The sequence below is a fragment of the Tyto alba genome, unplaced genomic scaffold, assembly GCF_018691265.1.
Source record: "Tyto alba isolate M040663 unplaced genomic scaffold, T.alba_DEE_v4.0 Super-Scaffold_2, whole genome shotgun sequence".
Lineage (NCBI taxonomy): Eukaryota > Metazoa > Chordata > Aves > Strigiformes > Tytonidae > Tyto > Tyto alba.
The window spans coordinates 1,008,639-1,031,336 of NW_024881282.1; the positions used below are offsets into that span (position 1 = coordinate 1,008,639).

General features: G+C 46.9%; 1 protein-coding gene across 1 annotated transcript; it reads right to left on the reverse strand.

Moving 5' to 3' along the window:
- Positions 1-2,286: 2,286 nt before the first annotated feature.
- Positions 2,287-21,166, reverse strand: RRM1 (ribonucleotide reductase catalytic subunit M1). Its single transcript, XM_032983464.2, has 19 exons — positions 21,002-21,166; positions 20,004-20,092; positions 18,090-18,267; positions 17,501-17,601; positions 16,200-16,259; positions 14,813-14,852; positions 13,719-13,881; positions 12,984-13,125; positions 12,303-12,386; positions 11,494-11,655; positions 10,820-10,899; positions 10,100-10,301; positions 8,889-9,038; positions 7,703-7,924; positions 7,221-7,297; positions 6,243-6,378; positions 4,888-4,983; positions 3,866-4,054; positions 2,287-3,527 (listed from the first exon to the last, which is right to left on the reverse strand). The coding sequence occupies exons 1-19, from the start codon at positions 21,018-21,020 to the stop codon at positions 3,339-3,341; spliced, it is 2,379 nt and encodes a 792-aa protein (XP_032839355.1). The 5' UTR covers positions 21,021-21,166; the 3' UTR covers positions 2,287-3,338.
- Positions 21,167-22,698: the final 1,532 nt, after the last annotated feature.

Below are 22,698 nucleotides of genomic sequence, written 5' to 3' on the forward strand. Positions count from 1 at the left end.
AGCAGCAGGAATATCTGGTTGACCTTTAAGGAAATAAATGTTTGTCAGAGAAGTACAGTCAGCAGGAGACAGCCCCAAGGCTGGGCAAGCAGTAGCCAGGGCGGTGATTAAGGACAAATTGAGTGTAGGGGAGAGCTGGTGGCTCCTGAGGCCTCCCCTCCACCCCCAAAAGGAGCATCAGCACTGTGGAGCTCATCCCCTGCCCCAGCTCCTCTCTAGCTGCCTCTCCTCGGGTGGGCAGGGAGCCTCTTCACTCTTTCCCCCAGGAGACCAGACCAGGCAGGAGTGCTGATTCCAGCAGCACTCGGGTTTAGGATTGCCTCAGACAGAGGTGGCAGCAAAAGCAAACTGCAAGAACGAGGAGTCTGGCCTGAAGCATCCCCGGGAGCTACTCCTGTTCCCACAGGAGTTACGTTAACAGTGCGGTACCCAGTTACACCCAACCCCGAAAACTCTCCTGGTGATGTTTGAAAAACAAAGGTTAGCTTGACTGAGTAGCAGCTTCGTGCTGACCTGGCTGCAGAAGACACGCTCAGCTTTGAGCAGCCCTGGCCTTGGCTGCACGGGATCCCACAGTGGTCCAGCCAGCAGCCGCAGGCTCGACAGCCAAGTGCAAGGTCCTGCCCGTGGGTCGGGGCAATCACCTGCACAAATCCAGGCTGGGCGAGGAGGGGATGCAGAGCAGCCCCAAGGAGAGGGACTTGGCGGGGTTGGTGGGGGGAAAACTGCCTGTGAGCCAGCACTGTGTGCTCACAGCCCAGAACCCACCCGTGCCCTGGGCTGCAGCCAGAGCAGGGGGGGCAGCAGGGCCAGGGAGGGGATTCTCCCCCTCTGCTCCGCTCTGGCGAGACCCCCCTGCAGTGCTGGGGCCAGCTCGGGGGCCCCCAACAGCAGAAGGACACGGAGCTGCTCGAGCGGGGCCAGAGGAGGCCACGAAGATGCTGGGGGGGCTGGAGCAGCTCCCCTGGGAGGCCGGGCTGAGAGAGTTGGGGGGGTTCAGCCTGGAGAAGAGAAGGCTCCGGGGAGCCCTTCGAGCGGCCTCCCAGGGCTTAAAGGGGGAACAGGAAAGGTGGGGAGGGACTCTGGATCAGGGGGTGGGGGTAGGACGAGGGGTGACTGTTTTAAACTGACCAAGGGCAGATTTAGATGAGACCTTAAGCAGAAATTCTTCCCTGTGCAGGGGGTGAGGCGCTGGCCCAGGGTGCCCAGAGAAGCTGTGGCTGCCCCCTCCCTGGAAGGGTTCAAGGGCAGGTTGGACAGGGCTGGGAGCACCCTGGGCTGGGGGAAGGGGGCCCTGCCCGGGGCAGGGGGTGGCACTGGAGGGAATTTAAGGTCCCTTCCCACCCAAACCAGTCTGGGGTTTTGTGATCTGCTCTACAGTGGAGGCAGCAAAGGGTCAGCGCCAAATGGGTGGAAGCAGCAGCAGAGGGAAGGGACCCCATCCACCCCGCTGAAGCTCTTCAGCAAACCAGTGAGGACAGACAGGCACAAGCATCATCATAACTTCACTAAACCCATCCGTTAGGCTCCAACAGCAGCTCCTCAGCATTTTTGCCTCCAGCCCACACCTTTCCACATACCTGTTAGAAGCCTAGTACACCGCTTTTCAGTTCTCACTAAACTCTCTCTGCCCCATCCCACAGCTGGGGTGAGCATGTTCTGCAAGAGGGATTCTGCTTCCCCATCAGCCCTGCTCCAGTCCTTGCAACTTCTGAACTTTCCAAACCTCACCCAGAAGAGGATTTTTGTAGACAAAAGGCCCTGTCCCCTCAATCTTGTCAGTGAAATTTCTTGGGCAGCACAGCTGCCAGGAGTGATGATCAGACACAACAGTTTTCCCTTGGAAGACACTTCCCGAGGTATTTGCAGTGGCGCCTTATGAGAGCAACGAGAAGCAGAACAGGGCAAGTGCTGGACTGAAAAAACAAGATGCAAGAGTTCCAGCCTTACCAGTCCTGGATTTGCCCTGTGAACTCGGCAAACCTCCTCTGCATGTTACTGAAACACAAACTTGGCGTTATTTCAGCCCCTTCCTCGTGGCTACCTTAAGCCCAAATCTTCAAAACGACACAAAGAAGCAGACACCCTACGGAGTTAAGCACAGTTAGTTGCCCCAGCAAATACAGGTTTCTGTTTGTGTGCCTCATTTTACACAACCAGAGCCTTCCGACAGTCCTCTGGAGGAACCATGTGCAGGAGGTGCAGGCATCACAAACAAGGCCCCAGCCTCCAGCTGCTACAATTCACTTTTAATCAGAAAAAGTGTTCCCAAGACACCACTGCTCATTCCTTTAACATTCCACATTTTATTGAGTTTGGCTGGATTAAAGGGCTAGTTGTATGGTACATGAATTCAATAAATATTTAAGAACTGGATGATGAAGCCCCATTGCATTAGAGCAGGGAGTTAAGTACATGGATAAGTAAAAATGTATTATTTTTCAAAGATCAGATAACTAGCTGGGGTGGATAAATGTAACTCAAAAAAAAAAGATGGCGTGTGCACTTCAGAAGACTTTCTGGCCAAGGACAGCATGGAAGCCCCTTGCCAGAAAACTGACTGATAAAATAGAGTAGGTTTTTACATACTGAATAAAATGCACTGCAGCAGTTCTGCCATTTCCTGGTCAGTACTGAAAAGGAATATTTACCAGGTGCAATGCTCTGCCCTGCCAGGCTGGATGAAGAAGATGAACTGTCCAGGTAACAACGCACTGACCACCAGTCTGCTCCTTTAAAAAGCCTTTTGGAAAGGGAAGGAGGGGACACAGAGGTTAAGAAATGGTGGAAGAGGGGCCCCACTGGCAGATGTGCACACACTCCAGCTCTCTAAGCTTAACATCAATTGCTCCTTTGCCGTGACAGACAGCATAGCAAGGGTACAACACACCTAGCCTAGGGATGTGTTCCTGCTGTCTTACCACAGCAAAGGAAGAGGTGTCAGTCAGGTCTGCTTCTCCCTCTGAAGACATGAGTAACAGTCTTTAATAAATGAATTGTCTGAAGTCCCCAGGATAGATCTTTAAGGCAAGTGCCATTAGCACTTTCCCTCTCTGCTCAGAAGTCCTGCCTATAGGGTTCAATGTAAGATGATGCAAGAGCACTTAAGTTTTCAGGAAGCCCAGCTATTAAAGCAATATACAAACTTCTTATGCACCCTTATCCATACCTGTGCACCAAGCCCCACCTGGCCAGGGAAGCTACAATACACTACTGTGATCGCCTCTGCTGCCACAAGTCCAGCAAGCCTCTACATCCCGGAGTTACACTGGATGCTTCTATCTTACAAGGGCTCCAGCCAGGTGGGGTGGCTTTGCTGGCACTGCAGGGCAGATCCCTTAGGAGCCACACATCATACACTCATCCCGGTTCTCCAGGGAGCACACCATGGCTGCTTTATTCCTCTCCTTCTCCTCCTCTTCCTTGGAGGCCTTCTCCCGCCCTCTGAGCTTCTCTTTGTTCAGGGTGAACTGGATGGGGTTAGCAGCTGGTTTTGTCCTTAGATAGTACATGCCAGTCTTCAGACCCTGCAGAGAAGTGTGAGTGTCAGAGCTGGAATCAGCTGGAGGTCAGGCAAGCAGCACAGCCAAACTGCACTGCTGAGGCCGACCCCTCTTAGCCCATGCCACTGTACGGCCGCTCAGCCGTGTCTAGTAGTAGTCAGGATTAACGGGAGCAATGCCACAAGCACCCGCAGCTTTCTCACTCTAGAGAGGTATCCCACCAGTAACACCAGATATCCTTGGAAGGAAACAGTCGTTTGTCCTTCTAAGAATTGGTGAGACCAGCTTTGGGGGAAAGAAATTATCAGCCCTCGTTTGCTATCTGTTCTGACCAAGCTGCCCAGCCCACCCCGCCCACGTACCTGCTTCCACCCGAAGAAGTGCATGCTGGTGAGTTTGCCATAGTTGGGTTCTGCAATGTGGATGTTGAGAGACTGGCTCTGATCAATGAAAGCTCCTCTGTCTGCTGCCATCTTCAGAATGGTTTTTTGGGAGATCTCCCACACTGTCTTATAGAGCTGCTTCAAGTCATCAGGAATCTCAGGTATATTCTAAAAGGAACAGGAAGAGTTTTCCAATGCATGTAACCAGTGACTGCCCCAAATATTCATATTTATAAAACCAAATTCTTCACCAATTGCTGAGACTTCAGCCATCCTGACTAGAACTAAAGCTTTTCACAGCTGAACTCTACCACTAAATCCAAGCATCCTGGATCTGAAAGCACCCAAGCATAAAGAAACCTTACTTGCTGCAACAGGACAGCTCCTTCTGGGGAATTTGAGAGAAAAAGCTGTTTGCAAACAAACCGTTATTGTTTTGCCCCAAATAGTTGTGAGGTCTTACAAAGAGCAATCCAGGAGCTAGCACTGCTCTGAACTTCATGACAAGTGGGATGTACTTTGTTGGCGTGCTTGACTCCAAGCACAACAGTCGCAGCAGCATTTCAAACTCCACAGCATAAATGATTTGTCCCATACAGACTCTTCCTCAGGTAACTTCAGGATCCAGATGTCATATACTCAGCCCCTGTCTCAAGCCTATTCCCTGCCATGAAATTACCCCTTTATAATCTGCAGAAATCTGCCTAAAATAAAGCAGCCTGGCTCGGTATTAATTCTAGCAATAATTAGCAGTACATTTCCATCAGGCTTCTCCATCACATGGGCAGACTCCGGCAGGAACAAATTTCCACTGAGATCAGACCCATTCCTTCATATTTCTAATGGAAACACCACACATCACAGCTTTTCCTCCCCAGGCCAGCTGAGTCACTCACATACAGCAGACCTCAAAAGCACTGTGCAGCAAAACAGCCCCCCAGCCAGCACTTCCCAGACTAGGAGGAATCCCAGCACTGTTCTCCCAGGTTTCTCACACATACCTGGATAGAGCCGTTGTGGGCAATGATTTGGTTTTTCATCTCCTCATTCCACAGGCCCCTCTCTGTAAGATCTTTCAACAAGTGTGGATTCACAACCTGTAAGGGAAAAAAAGGCCAAAGAATGAAAGCACTGTACATTCTGCTAAGCTACACGCCTTGCCTCATAGCACAAACACACCGTCCTAGAGGAGGCAAACCCAACCCAACACACACAGGTTTCTAAATGGTTAAACAAGACCCTGCACAGTGCTGACAAACTCTCACTGTTCAGCCAGCCCCGAGGTATGCATGTAAGTGGCCAAGCTAGGCACAAGGTTAGAACAGGGTAACAAATATGAGATGCTGCTGGCCATTGCAGACAAGGGAAGGCTGTCTGCAACGCCCGGCTGTCACCAGTATGGGGCTTAACCAGTGGGACAGCAACGGGAGAAGTTACTGGACATTACAAATGAGAAGGGAGTGTATGGAACTCCTGTGTGTGAGGAATGCCAAAAGATGTGAAAGGGAGAGAGCTTGGTTTACCAGGGCCACTGACCACAACCTGAATTACTAAATAAGGGTGTAAACACTCATCAAGACTCGGGTCAGAAGAGGAAAGAACAAAATAGGTGCGGGCTGTTTATCTGGGAAAAAAAAAAACAGCAAACTTTTGCTTGCAGTGGACTGTGGGTATCTGCCCAGCAGCCCTGCACCTGACCTGCACAGTGGAGCGTGTTAATAAACCCATTGTTCTGACCTCCCCATGTGTCTGATCTGATCCCGCAGCCAGGAGGAAAGGGAGTGCTCTCCCTAACATCAACGAGGGGATGGACAGTCCAGACCTCCCTAACAGTTAGCTATTCCCCTTGTCCCACACAGAGGTCTTCACTAACTCCAGCCTCCAGAAGTCAAATTGTTTCATACACTTTCCTAAACAACAGACACCTCTCCATCTGTAAAGCTTTCACATGACCTCCAGATCTCTTAGTGCTTTGCACGCAGCCGTTTCCTCAGGACTGTGCAAAGCAGCACCGTGCTCTCAGTCTTCCCATAGCATACATGTCCCTTCAATAATTTCACTAATCATCATTCATTTAACAGTTATTCCTGCAGGCCATCTTGAGGCTTCATAAAGGCTTTTTCCAGATAAAAGCAGCACTTCTTTACAATTTTGCTTATTCCACAATGGCTGTTGTGGAATATGCAAAACTGCACATAGCAGAGACTAGCTGTTCTGCTTGGAGCTTTTGGCCTTCGACAAACGTTGAACTGAACTGAATTACCAAGTGTGTGGCCTCCACCTTGTCTTTCTTAGCAGTGAAAGTCGTCAGAGAGATGACAACAGAAAAGCTCTTTCCCACAGCTACCTCGCTTACCTGGAACTCTCCTGAGAGGACTCTGCGTGTGTAGATGTTACTGGTGTAGGGCTCAATGGATTCATTATTGCCCAAGATCTGAGCAGTAGAAGCAGTTGGCATGGGAGAAAGGAGAAGGCTGTTTCTGACACCATATCTAGTAACAATAGTCAAGAATTAGAAAGCTTCAACCAAACAAGAAAAAACAAAAGAAACCCAAGAATAGCACAGTTTATACACTGCCTGCTGAGAGGGCGAAGCAGAAGGAACTATCACCTCATGCTCAGAAATCTCACCTTCTCAGAGTCACCTGCAAACCCTCAAATTACCTGCAGAGAGGGAAGCTCCACTAAACTTGTAATGTGGGTCAACATGGAGGCATAACTAAAGTCTTTGCTATTTTCATCTTTAATCACAGGCTTTCCCAAATTATTTAGTCATGAGAAAGAGCACATAGAAAAAAAAAAAAAATATCTGTCAGGCATTCCAGAGCACTCAGGCAAAAGCAAAATAAGCAGCCCATGAAGAGGCTGAGACTTCTCCATGCCCAAGACAGTAGACAGGTGTACTAAATTTAAAAATCAGACCTACACAAATAAATCAAGTTCATTACAGGCCCTTCACATTTTAACAATTCCTGTCTTCAGAATGCTCAAGGCTCAGCTGCTTTTCCCTGTCAGTGAGGAAAGAGTTCCCAAGCCCGGCTGACTCCGTCTCACTTGTCATTACATTTGTTCAACGGGAACACAAACCATTCTGCTGGTGCACCCAAGATGAAATAAGAGCTCAGTTAAATCAGAGTCAAGGGGGTGGCCTCTCTCTGGCTTGTAAGAAAAAAAATGAAAGGAAGCCATCCACAAAACAGTTCTGAAAATCTACTGGGGCAGGGCGGAAACACACAGGACCATTTTTACACTTGTACCCTATCTTTTGTTTTCAGTCAGGTAGAACACAGAGAATGCATTTTCCATTTAATACAAACCATGCACAAGTACTCACTTAGCAATCTTCTCCTTTAAAGCCTTCCAGTCCCAAAGATCAGATGGGGTGACATTCCACATGTCGTACTGAAGAATCTGAAGAACACAGGTGTAGTCCAAATTAGACAGGGCACTCTTTTCTCTGTAAATTGGCCTGTTATTCCTGCTAACTATTCTCCACAATTCATTCTCAGCAAAGCTCTTGCATCATAATCTTGCAAACACTCAATCTTTTAATTGTGCCAAAGGGGACAGCCAGGACAGGCTGAGTCTTGCTTTTCTTTTATTGCTCTCTGCATCTCAGTTTAACTTAAGCATTTCTTACTGCACTTAAGAAACCAAATGATGGGAGGAAAACTCAAGCACCATTCAGGCTGAGAATATTGCAACAGTACAAGGTGTTTCAGTCGTACATCTCCTTCTGTATCAAAGACCAGGCACAGTCACGCTATCTGCTTTTCACAGCTTTGGCCCTGGCACAGGACAATTCCGGGTACTTACTCCTTTGCTGACAGGAGAACCCTCATATGTTTCATACGGTCCTTGCTCCTTAGCAAGTTCACAGCTGGCTTCCAAAGCACCATAATAAATGGTCTCAAAAATCTGCTGGTTCAAGCGCTGGGCCTCGGGACTTTCAAAGGGGTACCTCATCAAGATGAAAGCATCTGCCAGGCCCTGCACACCAATGCCGATGGGACGATGGCGTCTGTTGGAGCGTTCAGCCTGCGTGGCATTCAAGAAAAGAGCATAACTACCTTTAGCAGAACTGTATCAAATCATAGAGTAAATAAGTGTGGAAAGGACTTCTGAGAGGAACTTTCATCCGTACCCTTGCCTTAACTTTTATGGGGCATCCATTCTGCTGCAACAACCCACCTTCCAATTCTGCCCACTTCCCCGTTGTTTGGTGGGGCAGGAATTTGAGGACCCAGATTAGGTTTGTTAGAAGTGATCAGTGATTTTAATTGTTCAACCTGACAGACAGAGGGAGCCATGATTTAGAAATGAACACTAAGCACTTTCTGAAAGAAAAAAAAAAAAAAAAAAAGAACGCCCATGAAGACATTTAAACTCAGGCATTCAAACTGTACCTGCTAGAAAAATCTGACCCTCATCAGGTCTGGCTTAACACTTCGGGCATTTGCTTATTTCCTCCTCCAACCCGCAGCTCTGCTGCTCGCCTTTCTATGTTCTTGCAATGCAACACACCCTGCTTCCATTCCTCTTCAACTACCACCCCTCTTCCCACTTTCCTTCCAGAAAGCAGTTTATGCACCCTCCCAAAAACGCCTAAGCCCAGTAAGACTGAGCTACACCTTCTTGAGATCTCTCGAGAATCCTTCTCTCTGTTCCACTTCCCACTCTATTCCTAGTGCTGTTCTGTGCTTTATGGTAATCCTCACACATGAAAAAGTTCCAACTGCAGAACCATCAAGAAAAGGCTTTTTCTGCAACTGCTTCACTAAGAAACCTTTCTAGGTTGAAGCTTAAGAAGCCCCTAACAATGGGTCACATCTGCAAACAGGTAGTTAAGGGAACTCCCAACTATTTGCCAAAACAGGTTTACAAAATCCCTCGCAATTCATTCTGCCCAAGACTGAACTGGGATTGCTACAGAACAACAGGCCCTTTGTCACCAGACGCCCGGCGCACCTTCAGCCCCGTACCAGCTCAGCACAGCACTCACCTCTGGCACAGGGTAGTAGTTGATATCAATGATTTTGTTCAGGTTTCGGACAATAACTTTGGTGACTTCAGCTAGCTTCTTGAAATCATAGGTATGCTCTGGAGTGACATACATGTTCAGGGCGATAGAGGCTAAATTACAAACTGCAACCTGTGGAGAAAACACAGTGAAAACGGGCATGTCAGCCAACAGCCCATGCAAAAATCCCACACGGTGGCAGTTCCAGAGCATGCTCTCTATCCAAACTATAAGCAAACCAAGAATCAAGCAACCTGGAAAACCGCATTCCTCATTTCTATGCCATCTCATGAATTGTAAAAAGGGTAACAACAGTTCAAAAAGGTTTAGTAGAAATCAGTATCACCATAGAAATTCAGTTTGCTGGCCCCATCAATCCTATTGCCTGCAAGCCATCCTTACATAAACTAAGCCTAACCATGTCTTGTGTTGCCAAAACCAGCAGCTGATCTCAATGAGATCCAGACTATATTCGAGAATTTTCTTGATCATTTTTTTAACACTAGCATTATTTCTAACTCCAGGAGAATCAAAAGTCAGCTAAGATTTCTTGTGCAGAGCAGGCAGGCAAGATGGCTCTCCATCTTTTTCTAGACTACTCAGGATTTGATGAATATGCCAAAGAGCATGAGCTAAAGAACAACTAGTGACTCGGGCAGCAGGAACTAATACTTTCCATTACCATAGCCTCAAGAGCTTTACTGCACTAGAAATTCCCCGTGCTGTATTAGCACTAACACATTTCTGTGTCCTTCCTTTGCCTTTGTTAGCAATGCTGCGGTCCAAACACAGCACATCCTTGGAGCACCAAGATTAGGGGCAGTACACAGGGAACTCAGGGAGAATTGTCACTGAAATGTACGTCTGGGAGTAAGAGAGGTGTGGTTTTACTAAATCATTAGCCAAAGAGATGCTTACATCAGCTACCAGTAAGCCAAAGAGCTCACTTCTCCCTGAAGCTTTCAGAGGTTTGCTTTGATGGGTATCTTGTTTTATACCGAATCTTATATGGAAGTTGGAAGGGAGGGGAAACCCACACACAGAGTCAGTGTAAGAACTCAATTCAAAACATCCCCAGAATTTTCTTAGCTACCTGTTCCCTTCCCCAACCAACAGTCAGATATATTCTAGAAGGCTGCAACAGGAACAGTCACAGTTTTCCTACGTGCTAAAAGTTTCTATTCGCCACCCACCTCATCTTTGCTGGTATATTCCACTATTTCTGTGCACAGATTGCTGCATTTGATGGTCCCCAAGTTCTGCTGATTGCTCTTCCGGTTGCAAGAGTCTTTGTAGAGCATGTAGGGTGTGCCGGTCTCTGTCTGAGATTCAATGATAGCATACCAGAGCTGCTGGGCCTTCACCACTCTGCGGACACGGCCTTGCTTCTCATAACTGCAACAGGACACATGCTGCTTAGTAATTCCTAGGCTCTCCAAAAATAGCAGGGAAAGACAATCATTTCTAATGCAACATCGGGTTCTCAGGTAGTCAAGACCCCATTCACTTCTGAACTGTGAGCTCTGAGCTAGCCAAGAGAGTCTTAACTGAAGGGTATCAAAACTGTTCTTGTTCAAAGGAAACAGAAATCTTTCACTGCAAGACCCTATACAACCCATTCAAAACAAAGCCATCGACCGCTTTAAGCAGGAATCACTTTGGAATTTCCCTCTAACAAGCTAAAACGATCATTCATCCATAGTTCTACCTTCAGCAGGTCGCAGTTTGAAGCAAACAGCAAGGAGACATTCCCCATCTTTGTCCTTTTATCAGTCTGGTAACAGAACTTACTGACCACTTATGAGCCAACGCCACGAACCTGTGCTTTGGCTCCCAGCTACCACACAAGGGCAGTTCTGTGACTGTTGGGCAGTTGGGTGACCACTACTTAAAAGCATATTCCCTTGTCTTACCTCTCATATAGTTTCTCAAATTCCTCTCCCCAAACCTCATCTAGGCCAGGACACTCATTTGGACACATTAAGGACCAGTCCTATAAGAAGAAAGAATATTTGAAGAAAATCTTTAGGCACCCTGTTAATTAAACGCATTCAACGTCATCAGCAGATCCTGCTGTAAACAGGAACATGTGAACTACACTTCCCATCCTGAAAAACGAGGAACCAGCTCTGCCAGCAGACATGGGGAAGATGTTTATCAGACACTATCAGGTTTATTTAAAAATTAGTTATATGAGTATTTATGACCTAAGTGTACCTTTAGTTCTGAAATGACTAGTTCTCAAGATATAACCCATTTTAAGGTAAATACAAGCAGTCATATGAAATCAATTTACTGAGAAGATTTCAATGCTTTAACAAAACTCCAGAGTAAAAATTAAGCATGATAATATAAGTATGCAAGTCACAGGCTGCAAGATTAAGCACTGTAGCAAAGCATCCCATTGGAGTTCTCCAACTTCATTCTCTACCTGCACAGCCTAGTTCTCAAATAAGGTGCAGCAGCTCCTGCAGGAAGTTCCTTTGCTGCCAGGAAGGCAGCTCTGCAACCCTTCCTGAACTCCATCCCGGCGTTGGTCCCTCTTTGTCCTCTAACAGACCCAATCTGTATCAGTCAAGCCTCTTACCTGGTTGGTTTCAACTCGCTTCATGAAAAGATCAGGAATCCAGAGGGCAAAGAAAAGGTCTCTGGCTCGCTGCTCTTCTTTCCCAGTGTTCTTCTTTAAGTCAAGAAACTCAAAGATGTCCAAATGCCACGGCTCCAGGTAGATGGCAAAAGCCCCGGGTCTCTGATATATCAAACAGTCAAGATCAGAACAAATTGCCTTTGAAACAACCATCTCTTGCACAGCTCTTGAGTGCACACAGTACTCTAAACTATCTGAAGCTTAGTTTTATAGTCTCATTAAGGCAATTTCAATATGCTTTTCTGTGTTACTCTCGCTCTCACATACTGAAACTGGGCCATGTTACTAATTCCAGATTCTCAGCAAAAATTTTTTAGTACCAAAAATATATTTCCTCTGTGTAAACAGGAGCTTGACAAATCTTAGATTTACTTATTGTGTCACACCTCCATTGATCTCTAGACTATTTGAAGACAAAGGATCAAGAAGCTTTCTGCAGTTTTATACCTTAATTCACTATAGGGCATTCAAGGAGTGACTACTAACCAGTGCAAGATTCTGCTCTAACATGCACATCATGCAGCAGACATATATCAAAAGACATACCTGCATGATAAAATGCATAGGGAAAGTGGAATACCAGAATATCAACCAGAAGTGGGGAAAATGCCCTACTTTATTATGTGTCATCTGTGAGCACTTGCTTCATCAGCTCACGGATGTTACTCGGTCAATCTTTCGCGGATGTGGAACCCCTCCCTTTGACCTGAGGTTCCCTTCTTGACCCTCATTTAATGGAAAGCCAGTACCTTATTTCCACCTTGATCCACGTAACGGGCAGTGTTGTTGTAGACCCTCAGCATTGGAACAAGCCCATTGGAATTTCCATTTGTCTGCAGAGGCACAGAAAAGACATCAATACTGAAGAGCAACTGCCTGAAGAGATGGGCCTACATTTTCTTTATGTGTTTCAGCAGTCTGCAAAACTCTTTTGCTGAAAGCTAAGAGCTGACCACCCCAATCAGTTATTTGGTAGCCCCCTGCCTTGTTTTAAATAGACAAAAATGTATATATCATCCACTGGACCCAGTTAAGAAAATGTACCTCCTAACTTCTTTCCTCAACATTATGTAACCTAAAGGCTTGCACATACTGTGACAAAACAAACAAATGCACATCCACAGGTGATCTTGGAAAAGGGCTAATGAACAAGTCTGTAAGCATATTCCTAGGTTGCTAATAACATAAGTCAGAACTGCCTCATCAAACAGTGTAGTAAGATCCTCTTTTTGGAAAGACTTCTATTAGGAAGACAAAACACCAGGGAAAAGCAACCTTTTTGCCTTAGAGCCTACTCTAGGGGAAGGACTACTGAGCTAGACTGAATTAAACTGATTTGATAGACGCAGCATTGATTTGGCAACTGCAGTACAGACATTTCCTGAAACAAGGAGGTTAATCTCTGCTGGGAACACCATCTGCACACTTACCCCAGCAATATAGCTGCCCGTGGCTCGGATACAGCTCACGGCAAGGCCAATCCCACCAGCAGACTTTGAGATCAGTGCACACTGCTTGAGAGTGTCATAGATCCCCTCAATGCTGTCATCCTTCATGCACAGCAGGAAACAACTAATGAAAACAAATAGCTTTAGCATACAAAGATTAAAACAACAACAACAAAAAATAGTCAAGAAGTGCTTCACCAGGGCTGCAGAAAAACAAGGGTAAACACTGAGTCTTTTAACATGCTACGCAAAGCAAATAAAAGAAGCAAAACCATAGGATGCAAAATGGAATAAAGGATAGTTTTAGAAAACACCACGAGCAATAGTTGTATTACTGATACCTGTGTTAGCAAAGCCAAACATTTTTAAAATCGTATCAGTTAGGCTTAATGCTTTTAGCGTGTTCTAGAAAACAATTACCAGGATTAATTTTGTAATCTACAGACTATGCACATACGTAACTTTTAAATAAAATGTAGCCACGTAAACATTTCCATTAGCTTTAGAGGCCCACAGAAACCTGTGTATTCTTGCCCGAAGACTACAGTAGATATCAGGATGAATTTGAGAGCAGCTTCTCAAAACTTCATAAAACAATCACAGAAACACAGGTACTATTTTTAGAAGTTGTGAAAGCATTTCATTTGAACAGACCCGATCTCCAAAACTTTCCCTCTGTCCAGTTCTGCATTCTGCAAACTTGAAAGCCAACGGTACCTGGAGAGCTGAGGCCGGTTGGTGCCTGCGTTGAATAACGTGGGGGATGCGTGGGTAAACCACCTTTCGGACAGCAGATTGTAAGTTTCGATTGCAGCATCAATGTCATTTTTGTGGATCCCCACCGCTACCCTCATCAACATATGTTGAGGACGCTCAGCAACTAAACACGAAAAGCCAAGGAGAAAAGAGCATGTCAGTATGACATTTATGATTAGCACAGACAGATGCAGAGGTCAGAGCAGTAACGTACAAACAACGTGCAATGGGCCACCTGAGAGCCATAGTTTTCACAGAATAATTCAGGTTGCAAGGAACTTTAGGAGGTCTCCAGTCCAATCTCCCACTCAAAGAAGACTCAACTAAGAGAATCAGACCAATCTGCTCAGGTTTTGAAAAACTCAAGGATGGGGACTGCTTAACCCCTCTCAACAACCTGCTCCAGTGCTCAACTGTTCTCATGGGGGGGAAAAAAACAAAACCACACACACCTGTATTAACAGCTAAAATCCAATTAAACATCCAAACCAGCATCCAATCGCTCTCTAGGTTTATTATATTACAATTAACCTCCCACCCTTCTGGTGTCCCAGGATTTTCATGCTAAGGGCCTGCAATAACTAGCACTGATAGCACAGTAGCTCTTTCAACTTTAATCTATTAAAAAGTGCTTAGCATTATGGAACGAGTTATCAGCTGGACAGGAACTTCTTCATCTTCGAAAATCCTAGATAACAGGCAGCTTTCCAAGCACTAGGATCCCTAGACAGGTGAAACACAGTTGTCCAGGTCACACTGCCATTATCTGGAACACCCAAGTAAACTTGCTACAGTGCTGCTCTTTAATGATCAACTGTTCATGCAAGAGTACCGCTGCCACCAAAAAAGCACTAGACTCTTAGCCTAGGAAAAGAAGTTGCACATACCCAGAGAGCACCTGCTACAAATGTTTTGCTATTTTTTCAAACCAGTAGACAGTGCTTTCACTGGAATGCTTTATAGAAAGCTGTGAGGAGTTATTTGCCTCCTCAGCCCCTGCTCTGAGTCATAGCCTTGACTTTTAAATACTTTAAGTTGATAGAGATGGTTCTTACCTTTTGAGTTGATTTTCAGCAAGTAGGAGCGTTCTAGAGTCTTTAAAAAGAGAGAATGTATTTTAGTAGACACGCAGATTTCAGTTTTTTAAAAAAATCCTATTAATTCCAAATTCAAGCACCTTCATGCTCCTTATGCCAGGCTTCAACGGAAGCACCAACCCTGCACTCCACTCCTCCTCTTGGTAATGGCATAGCATATTAGGTGACTAATGACTTTAAAAAAAAAATGGAAGTCCACTGTAAGATTCCAACACTGAGGACTCCATGCTTTGGGTTATGAAGTAGTGGTGGAGCACACAGCCGCAACGTTCAACACGACTTCTCAACCCACAGTGAATGAAGGCTAGAAGACAAGGGAGTGCTTGATCTCCACAACCCCATCCCTCCTTAAATTATTGTTAGCTACACTACAACGCTTTCCAGACAACCTGTATCACAATCCGCAGTGCTGGGTGCTGAACACACAAAATGACAGATATGGCAAGCCCATAACTAGAACAGATGCCTTTTAAGCTTGTGCCCAATGGATTACAGCAGTAATTACAGGAGGGGCTGTCAAGAATTGCATAGCTATATACACATCGAAACACACACCCCCTTCAAGGGCCCCTCTTTCCATCCTGGCCTGTCTCCACAGCTGCTCTGCTCTTTACACACTCTAGTTGCTTCCTCATTGCAGACTACTTGGCCCAAACCAGAAAGCACCATATCAGGTGTGTGGAGTGGAACTCCTGGCAAAGACCCCCAGTTCTCACAGAGGTTCACAAGAACCGTCTGAACTACCAAGTCCTATGGAATAGCAAAATACTCTCCAGCTAACTCTCCAGAGAGCCCCCTGCGTCCTGCCCTAAAACAATTCAACAAAAACCAGCACGTTACGAAGGGAACGGGAGGAGCAGATGGTGGGGGCACGGTAGACCGGACTGGCTGTGGGGGAGATGTTCCAGCAGCACGGAAGACAACAAATGCGTGGGATGGCACACTGAGAACAACTGTTACACAAAACAATGGGGGAAAACGAAACTTCCTTTTTTGGTTTGTGAGAATCAGATTATTTCCTCGAGGAATGGTATGAGCTGGGAAGCTTTCAGCAACGTTCAGTGCGATCTGCTGCAAGACAGTTAGAGCCCAACAGCTAAAATATGATAGCAGCCAAGGGTACACAACGAAGCCAAGAAGAAAGTACATGATTCATCCAGTTAGCCAACTGCTTTACGCAGGTACTCTTCGTTTTTCACAAACCCACTAATGTCCCACCTACTTCAGTGCCCTCCTTGCCCAAATCTAGAGGATTCTGCAAGTATTCCCATCCTTCCCAAGAGATTCAGCTCCAGAAAAATATAAAAACAGCAGTCTTCATTACCATGAATAATGTGCTTTTTACCTTAAAACCAAAATAGTTGTAGGAAAAGTCTCTGTCGTAGATAATGGCAGAATTCAGCCGCTGAGAGGAAATAATACAGAGAAAAAAATTTACATTTACAATCAGCTTTTTTGTGCCTAACATTAAGGTATAACAATGCTATCATTGTTTGGCATTTCTGGCCTCAAAGGTATAGTGAAACAGATATCAGGATCAGAGGACTAAAGTAGGGAGGAGCACTTAGCTTGAAACAACAAATGCACAGTTTTAACATTTTTTTCCAAGTACAATGCACAATTGTTGGCCACATTTTACTGAAGTTAACTAGACGCTAAGAACACAAGATAGAATCAAAATACAAACGTGACTTCCCCGTAAGAACACAGACCTGGAACAACTTGAAATCAGAAACCAAATGTCATCTCTCCCTTCTGTGCACACAAGACAGACTGCTACATCCACAGGTACTTTTTCTCAAACTAATTAGTTGTGCTGATCACGACTAAGAGGACATCCAAGAAAATAGATTCTATTACAGAAACATTGTCCTGGTTTGGAATAGAGCTAATGTTTCTTCTCAGTAGCTAGACCACTGCTGTGTTTTGGATTCTGTATGGGATTTGGTATGAGAAGAATGCTGATAGCACACTGATGTTTTCAATTGTTGCTGAGATATCAAGGACTCCAACTCCCCACGTCCTGCCCGTGTGCGGGTGCACAAGGAGTGGGGAGGGAGCACAACCAGAACACCAGACCCAAACAAGCCAATGAAATATTTCATATCACAGAACGTCACGCTCACTATATAGAGCAGGGGTGGCCGGGAAGGGGGCGGTTCTCTCTCACTTCTGGGATTGCAATTGCAGGATCCTGGTATTTCTGGATCGCTGGCTGGGAACACGCTGGGTAGCAGTCGGTGGGTGGTGAGCAGTCGCGTTGTGCACTGCCCATTTATTCTTTCTATTATTGTTATTGTTTTATTTTATTACCATTATTAAACTGTTCTTATCTCAACCTATGAGTCTCCCTTTACCCCTCGAGTTCCCTTCCCCATTCCCAGGCAGGGGAGGGTGGGTGAGCGGCTGTCTGGTGTTTGGCTGCCCGCTGGGTGCAAACCACGACAAACATTCTTACATGAAGGAAATTCCTACATCCCCTCTCTTTTAAACTCTCCAGAACAGAGCAGTTATCACCTGTACCGGTTTCTGCACTGGCTTTTTGTCCAAAAACAAACATGGCTTGCTTAAAAATAAGAAAAAAATAATTATCTGGACTAGTTCACTGAATTTTTAAAACTTAGAAGTGAAAAAAAAGTTACATACATCTTTGTTGGCCAAAACAATGTCTAGAGTTTCTTTGGAGATCATTGGCGAGTGCTTCCCATTGTGAGGGTTTATGTAGTTGTAGAGATCATCCATCACATCTACAACAAAGACATTTATAAAGAAGGACATCCACAGACCTGTATTCACATCATCAGACATTTGTTTTCAAGGATCTAACAGGCAGGACTGCTCATCCTCTAAAATAACCCCCTCCAGCTCTACAAACATACAACTTTTCTTCTACCTGCTCAGTACTATTACTAGTCTGTTAACCTTAAAAATGCACTTCTCTTAAAATGTTTTTTAATTTATAACACAATAAATGGGAAAGAAAGTGGGTGCAACCTAATTTCAATCAGTTCCATTTTTCATCAATCTATTTATACAGATACTTTTCACAAAACAGGCAATTTCGTTTTCCTTGTGACATGCTTAAAACTCATGTTTTTCATCTCCATGGCATTTCTGGTTAGCCTGGGTACTTAGTAACTTCTACTTAAGAAAAAAGATTTCCATATTTATATCCTCTAAAACTCCTACTCCCTTTCTGACTAACTGCTACCCAAGTGCACCCAAAGAGACTTACCACTGAATACTTTCTTAGTTTCTTTGTGCAGATTGGACACTGCAATCCTCGCTGCCAGGATAGCGTAGTCAGGGTGTTTGGTGGTCAGGGTTGCAGCCGTTTCAGCAGCCAGCGTATCCAGTTCCACTGTCGTGACACCACTGTACAGCCCCTGAATCACTTTCATGGTGATTTGGGCCTGAAAAAGGAAAATTCTGCAAGTTAGCTACCTGCTGCTGGAGAAAAAAATCTGATGTTTCAACTATTTAAGATGCAAGATATGGATATGCTTCACTACAAGCAGTACCGTTCGCTCTATTTGATTAGAAAAGCAAGTTAAAATATCAAACCACCTTGGTGAAGTACTGACTCCTAAAATTTTAAAGTAATACTGAGGCAGAAGGGAGAGCAAGGAAAGAATGAAGAAAGCAGAAATGGTCAATCTGGAATCATTTTTTTCTCTGCAGACACTTTCCTAAAGGCTAGAATAGAGTAGCAGCAAAGTTCATAGGGAGAAAAGCCAGGTTAAAACAATACTTGCTTGGAAGTTTTGAAACTCCAAATGAAGCTTGACTTTATAAATGGCTGATGGGACATGGAGGTGTTACACTTAAAAATCTCATGACAACAGCAAAACAACCCCAACCCTGGAAGCGATACAATGGCTTTTGCTTCATGGTTTAACCTAATCTTCATCTGCCAGTTGGAACCTTTCATGGAAAAGGACTCACATCTACCATCGCTAAGGTATTTTCTGCTTTTCCCTCAAGCATTTAGCACTGATCACTACAAGAAAGAGGGTATTCTGCACTGGAAAAGAGAGGTCTGATGTAATGTGGTAACTGCCAAATATACTGGCAATGCCAACAGCCTGGCAAAACCAGGACATGTAATTTTCAAACCTTACTCTCTGGAAGTAAGCATGTTAGGTTAGTGGGTTTTAATATTGGCTTGTAAAGCATCTGGCACAAGAAGATCCAAGTTCAAAAGCAGAAACTCCGTTCCAGGAAGAGAGGTATCATACGATACTGCAGAATAAATAAGAATGCAGTGCTTCATATAAGGTTAGCTTCATTAAGTCAGGAGGACTAGGAATCTTGCTTTTGTCCTCATCATCATCTCCCTATGTCACTGAGATCAAGTCAGTACACTTTGTGTTTCAGTAACTAAGTCACTAATGCTCCTCCCCCTGATCTCTATCTGTGGCTGAAGAGCACTACTTTCTGGTAAAGAATGAATGTAAAATATTTTACAGATGCAATTTAAGACATGAAAACACATCATTAGATCTTCAAGCTGGGAAGTCTAAATGAACAGACGGGATCTGCACACATACATAGAAAACTCACAGGGATCAATGGATCCACGAGGGAGTCATCCTTGGCACACGCTTTGGAAGGAGAAGCTTATACGAGTGGGATCAACATGCACTCAAAGTCCTACACAGCTCAAAAAAAGAAAGCAGGGATACTATAATGACAGGGGATTCCGTCAGACAGAAAGGGCACCTTGTTTTATTAAGAGAGGATCAAGAGCTACTTCGCACACAGTATTGCTCAAGCTTTGTGGGTTGAAATTTAGAGCAATCTACCAAAACAAAACTACATGAATTGGAGCAACAAAGGAGTCTTTTTTTAAGCACAAGAAGCTCAATCACTTCAACAACATTTGAGGTAAAAGCAATTCACAATAGGTAAACTGATTTTTTCCCCCACCACAGCCTCAGATTCTGTATCTGTGAAGCAAAAAACCTCAGAACCCAAACAATTAGAAGAAACACGTTAAGAATGCATTTGCCAAGAGTTCCTGCACAGGCTGCCATGCTAGGCTCTTGCCCAGGCTAATAACTGGGTAACGTTGGCTCACCACTGATGGTTTTCAGCAGAGATTACCACAAGGGACAGAGAACAGGACAGCAGGCAAAAGGACACTCACAGGATCGACAAAGTCAGCATTGAGGCCATAGCAGAGCTTCTGGATGCGCGACGTGATCTTGTCAAACATGACACGCTCTTGGCGTCCATCTGTTGGGGAAGAGGTTACCATCACAACAGCTCCCGTTACAATAAAGAACCAGTTAAGCACAGCATCCTCCCACCCCGCACCTCACACAGGGAGCCAGCCCTCTTTTGGGGGGACTTGGGGTGGGAATCACTAAGGACAAGCTGTTCAGGCCCAAGGAGATGAGAGACTATCCCTCCACCTCAGCACGTCCTTGCTGCAGATGATCTACTATAGATGGGATCCCTCACTCGGAGGCACAGGTCTCAGTATAGTGGAGAAAGCCAGGGAGCTCGCACCACTTCAAGAGGGGCACGAGGACCCGCTACAGGGCCAAGAAGTTCCCACCACGCTACAGCTCACCTAAAACCTTCCACAACTCCAGTTCTCAGGACCACTGCTGCAGAAATGGGGAACTCGGCTGAGGGCCACCCCAGCCCCCTCATCCCCCCCCAAAGATTGGGGAGCCCTCCTCTGGCCAAAGACTCAAGGTGTGGGGACCAAGCCCGAAGCTCATTGTCATGGGGCAGGGGGGGAGGGGGAAGTTGTCCCCCAAAGTAAAGCGAGGGGTCTCATCCCTTGCTCTTGATGTCATGGGGAGAGCTCCCTCGCTTTGAGGTCCCCCCCAACGCAGACGGGGTGCTGTCCCTTCACAGCCAGCACCAGGCCAGCTGCCCCCCAAAGCAGAGAGGATCCCATCCCTCCGCGTCCCATGAGGGGAGGGCATCTGATCACTTCAGGTACCATGAGAGGGTTGTCCCCCCCACACACAAAGCAGAGGGGGTCCCGTCCCCTCACACCAGCTACCACGAGAAGGACAACCCTCCCGCCCAAAGCGGAGGGACTGACCCCATCCCCCCACACTCGGTGCCATGAGAGGGGCACACAAACCGCCCCCCCCCCCCCCAAAGCAGAGAGGGTCCCCCCCTCACCCCGCTTGACGACGTGCATGGCGGCGGTCGGGCGCAGGACTCAACGGCTCCTCGGCTCCAAAGCGCGGTCTGAGCGCTTCCCGCTCCCGCCAATTGCGCTGACCCCGCTGCGCCGCCGTACCGCTCCACCCCTCCGGCTGAGGCTGCGGGCGACATCTTGTCTCCGGGCACCGCCCGCCTTCTTTGCCCCCTTCCCCCGCCGCCACGACTTCAGCGCTGCCTTTCACCGTCAGCGCAGACTCGCCCCTTCCTCCATCCCCGCTCCTCCTCCCTCTCCTCCCGGGAAACACCACCGCGACAGGGAAGAGCACGCCGCTTGCCCGCTCCCAAGATGGCGGCCGCCTGCCCGCCTCGCCGTGGGAGGAGGCGCCGGGACGGGAAAGGGCGGGTCGCGAGGGCGCGGCCTACGGAGCCCGCGGAGGGACAAAACGCCCTCGCCCTGCGATCAACAGTGCAACGATAACCACGACAATTACAATTGTACTAAAGCAAAGCTCGTACGTAAAATTTAATGCGATCCTCCAAACGCGAGGCGGGCCCACGGCTCCCTTTCTGCCTTTGTCCCGCGCAGAATGCCACTTCCCCAGGGCTGCAGTCCCTCATGGGCATGGCAGGCTGTGCACCATCATGGTGCCCAGGGCAGGCTGGCTGGTGAGGGGGCTGGGGCGGGCGACAGAAGGGGAGCTGGCACCCCGTCAAGAGAAAGACCCCCTGGGGACACACAGAGGAATCGTTAAATGCCATTTTTGCTCTGAGCCTGAATGGAGTCAACACCCTCACACGGGACGTGGCAGTGGTCCGTTCTGGAGAAGCAACTGAATTTCCAGTCACTTTGTGCCACCAAAGCTCCCGAGATCTCTTTCAGAGACTCACGGGGTTAGCCTCAGCCGAAAGGTGTGTTGGCTGATGATACTCGCACGGTGCAAAACCTGAAGTTTTTTGGGGGGACACAGCCCCTGGAGGGCTCTGACGGCCAGGACGGGGGGACGCCACGCCGCCATCCTCAGCCATGGCAGTGGGTGCCCCAGCTGAGGGTGAGATGAAGGGCGCACGTCCTGCCACAAAGACCTTCGGGGATCTCAAAAAAGCCCACTACCACCCTTAAAACACCAGGACTGACAATGTCGAGGAGGGGCCACTCTCCTGCTTCGCTTCAGGAGGGTGAATCCCCTCCACACCCCCATGGGCAACCACCACCTCCTTCTGCAGTGCTTGTTCCTCGCGGAGTCAGGGGAATGTCTGGGAGTCCAGGCAGGGCTCAAGGGCAGTGGCACCCAAAGCACTGCTGGGGTTTAGGCTCATAATCCAACCCAATGTCAGAAGTTCCACCGCTAAGCTGCACTGAATGTCTTGGAAACCAGCAGCCAGCCAACAGCCGTGGCACTTGTGAGTCTGAAATGGTGTGATAATACCTTGCATTTATCGTTTACAGCATTTTCCTTTCCTGCACAGAGCCTGTCAAGTGCCTCTTCCCCACCAGAAGCACACCCACCCGCAGGGGACGATGCTGAGCAGCTTAAAACCACGGGGCCTCGCCTCTGCGCGTGGGAAACGTGAAGCTGAGGCGAGTACAGCACCACAACGGAAACTTCGGGTTTTGCACCGTGAGAGTATAATCATCCAACCTACCCTGCAGCTGAGGGTAACCCTGCGAGTCTCTGAAAAAGATCCCAGGAGCTTTGGTGGCACAAAGTGGC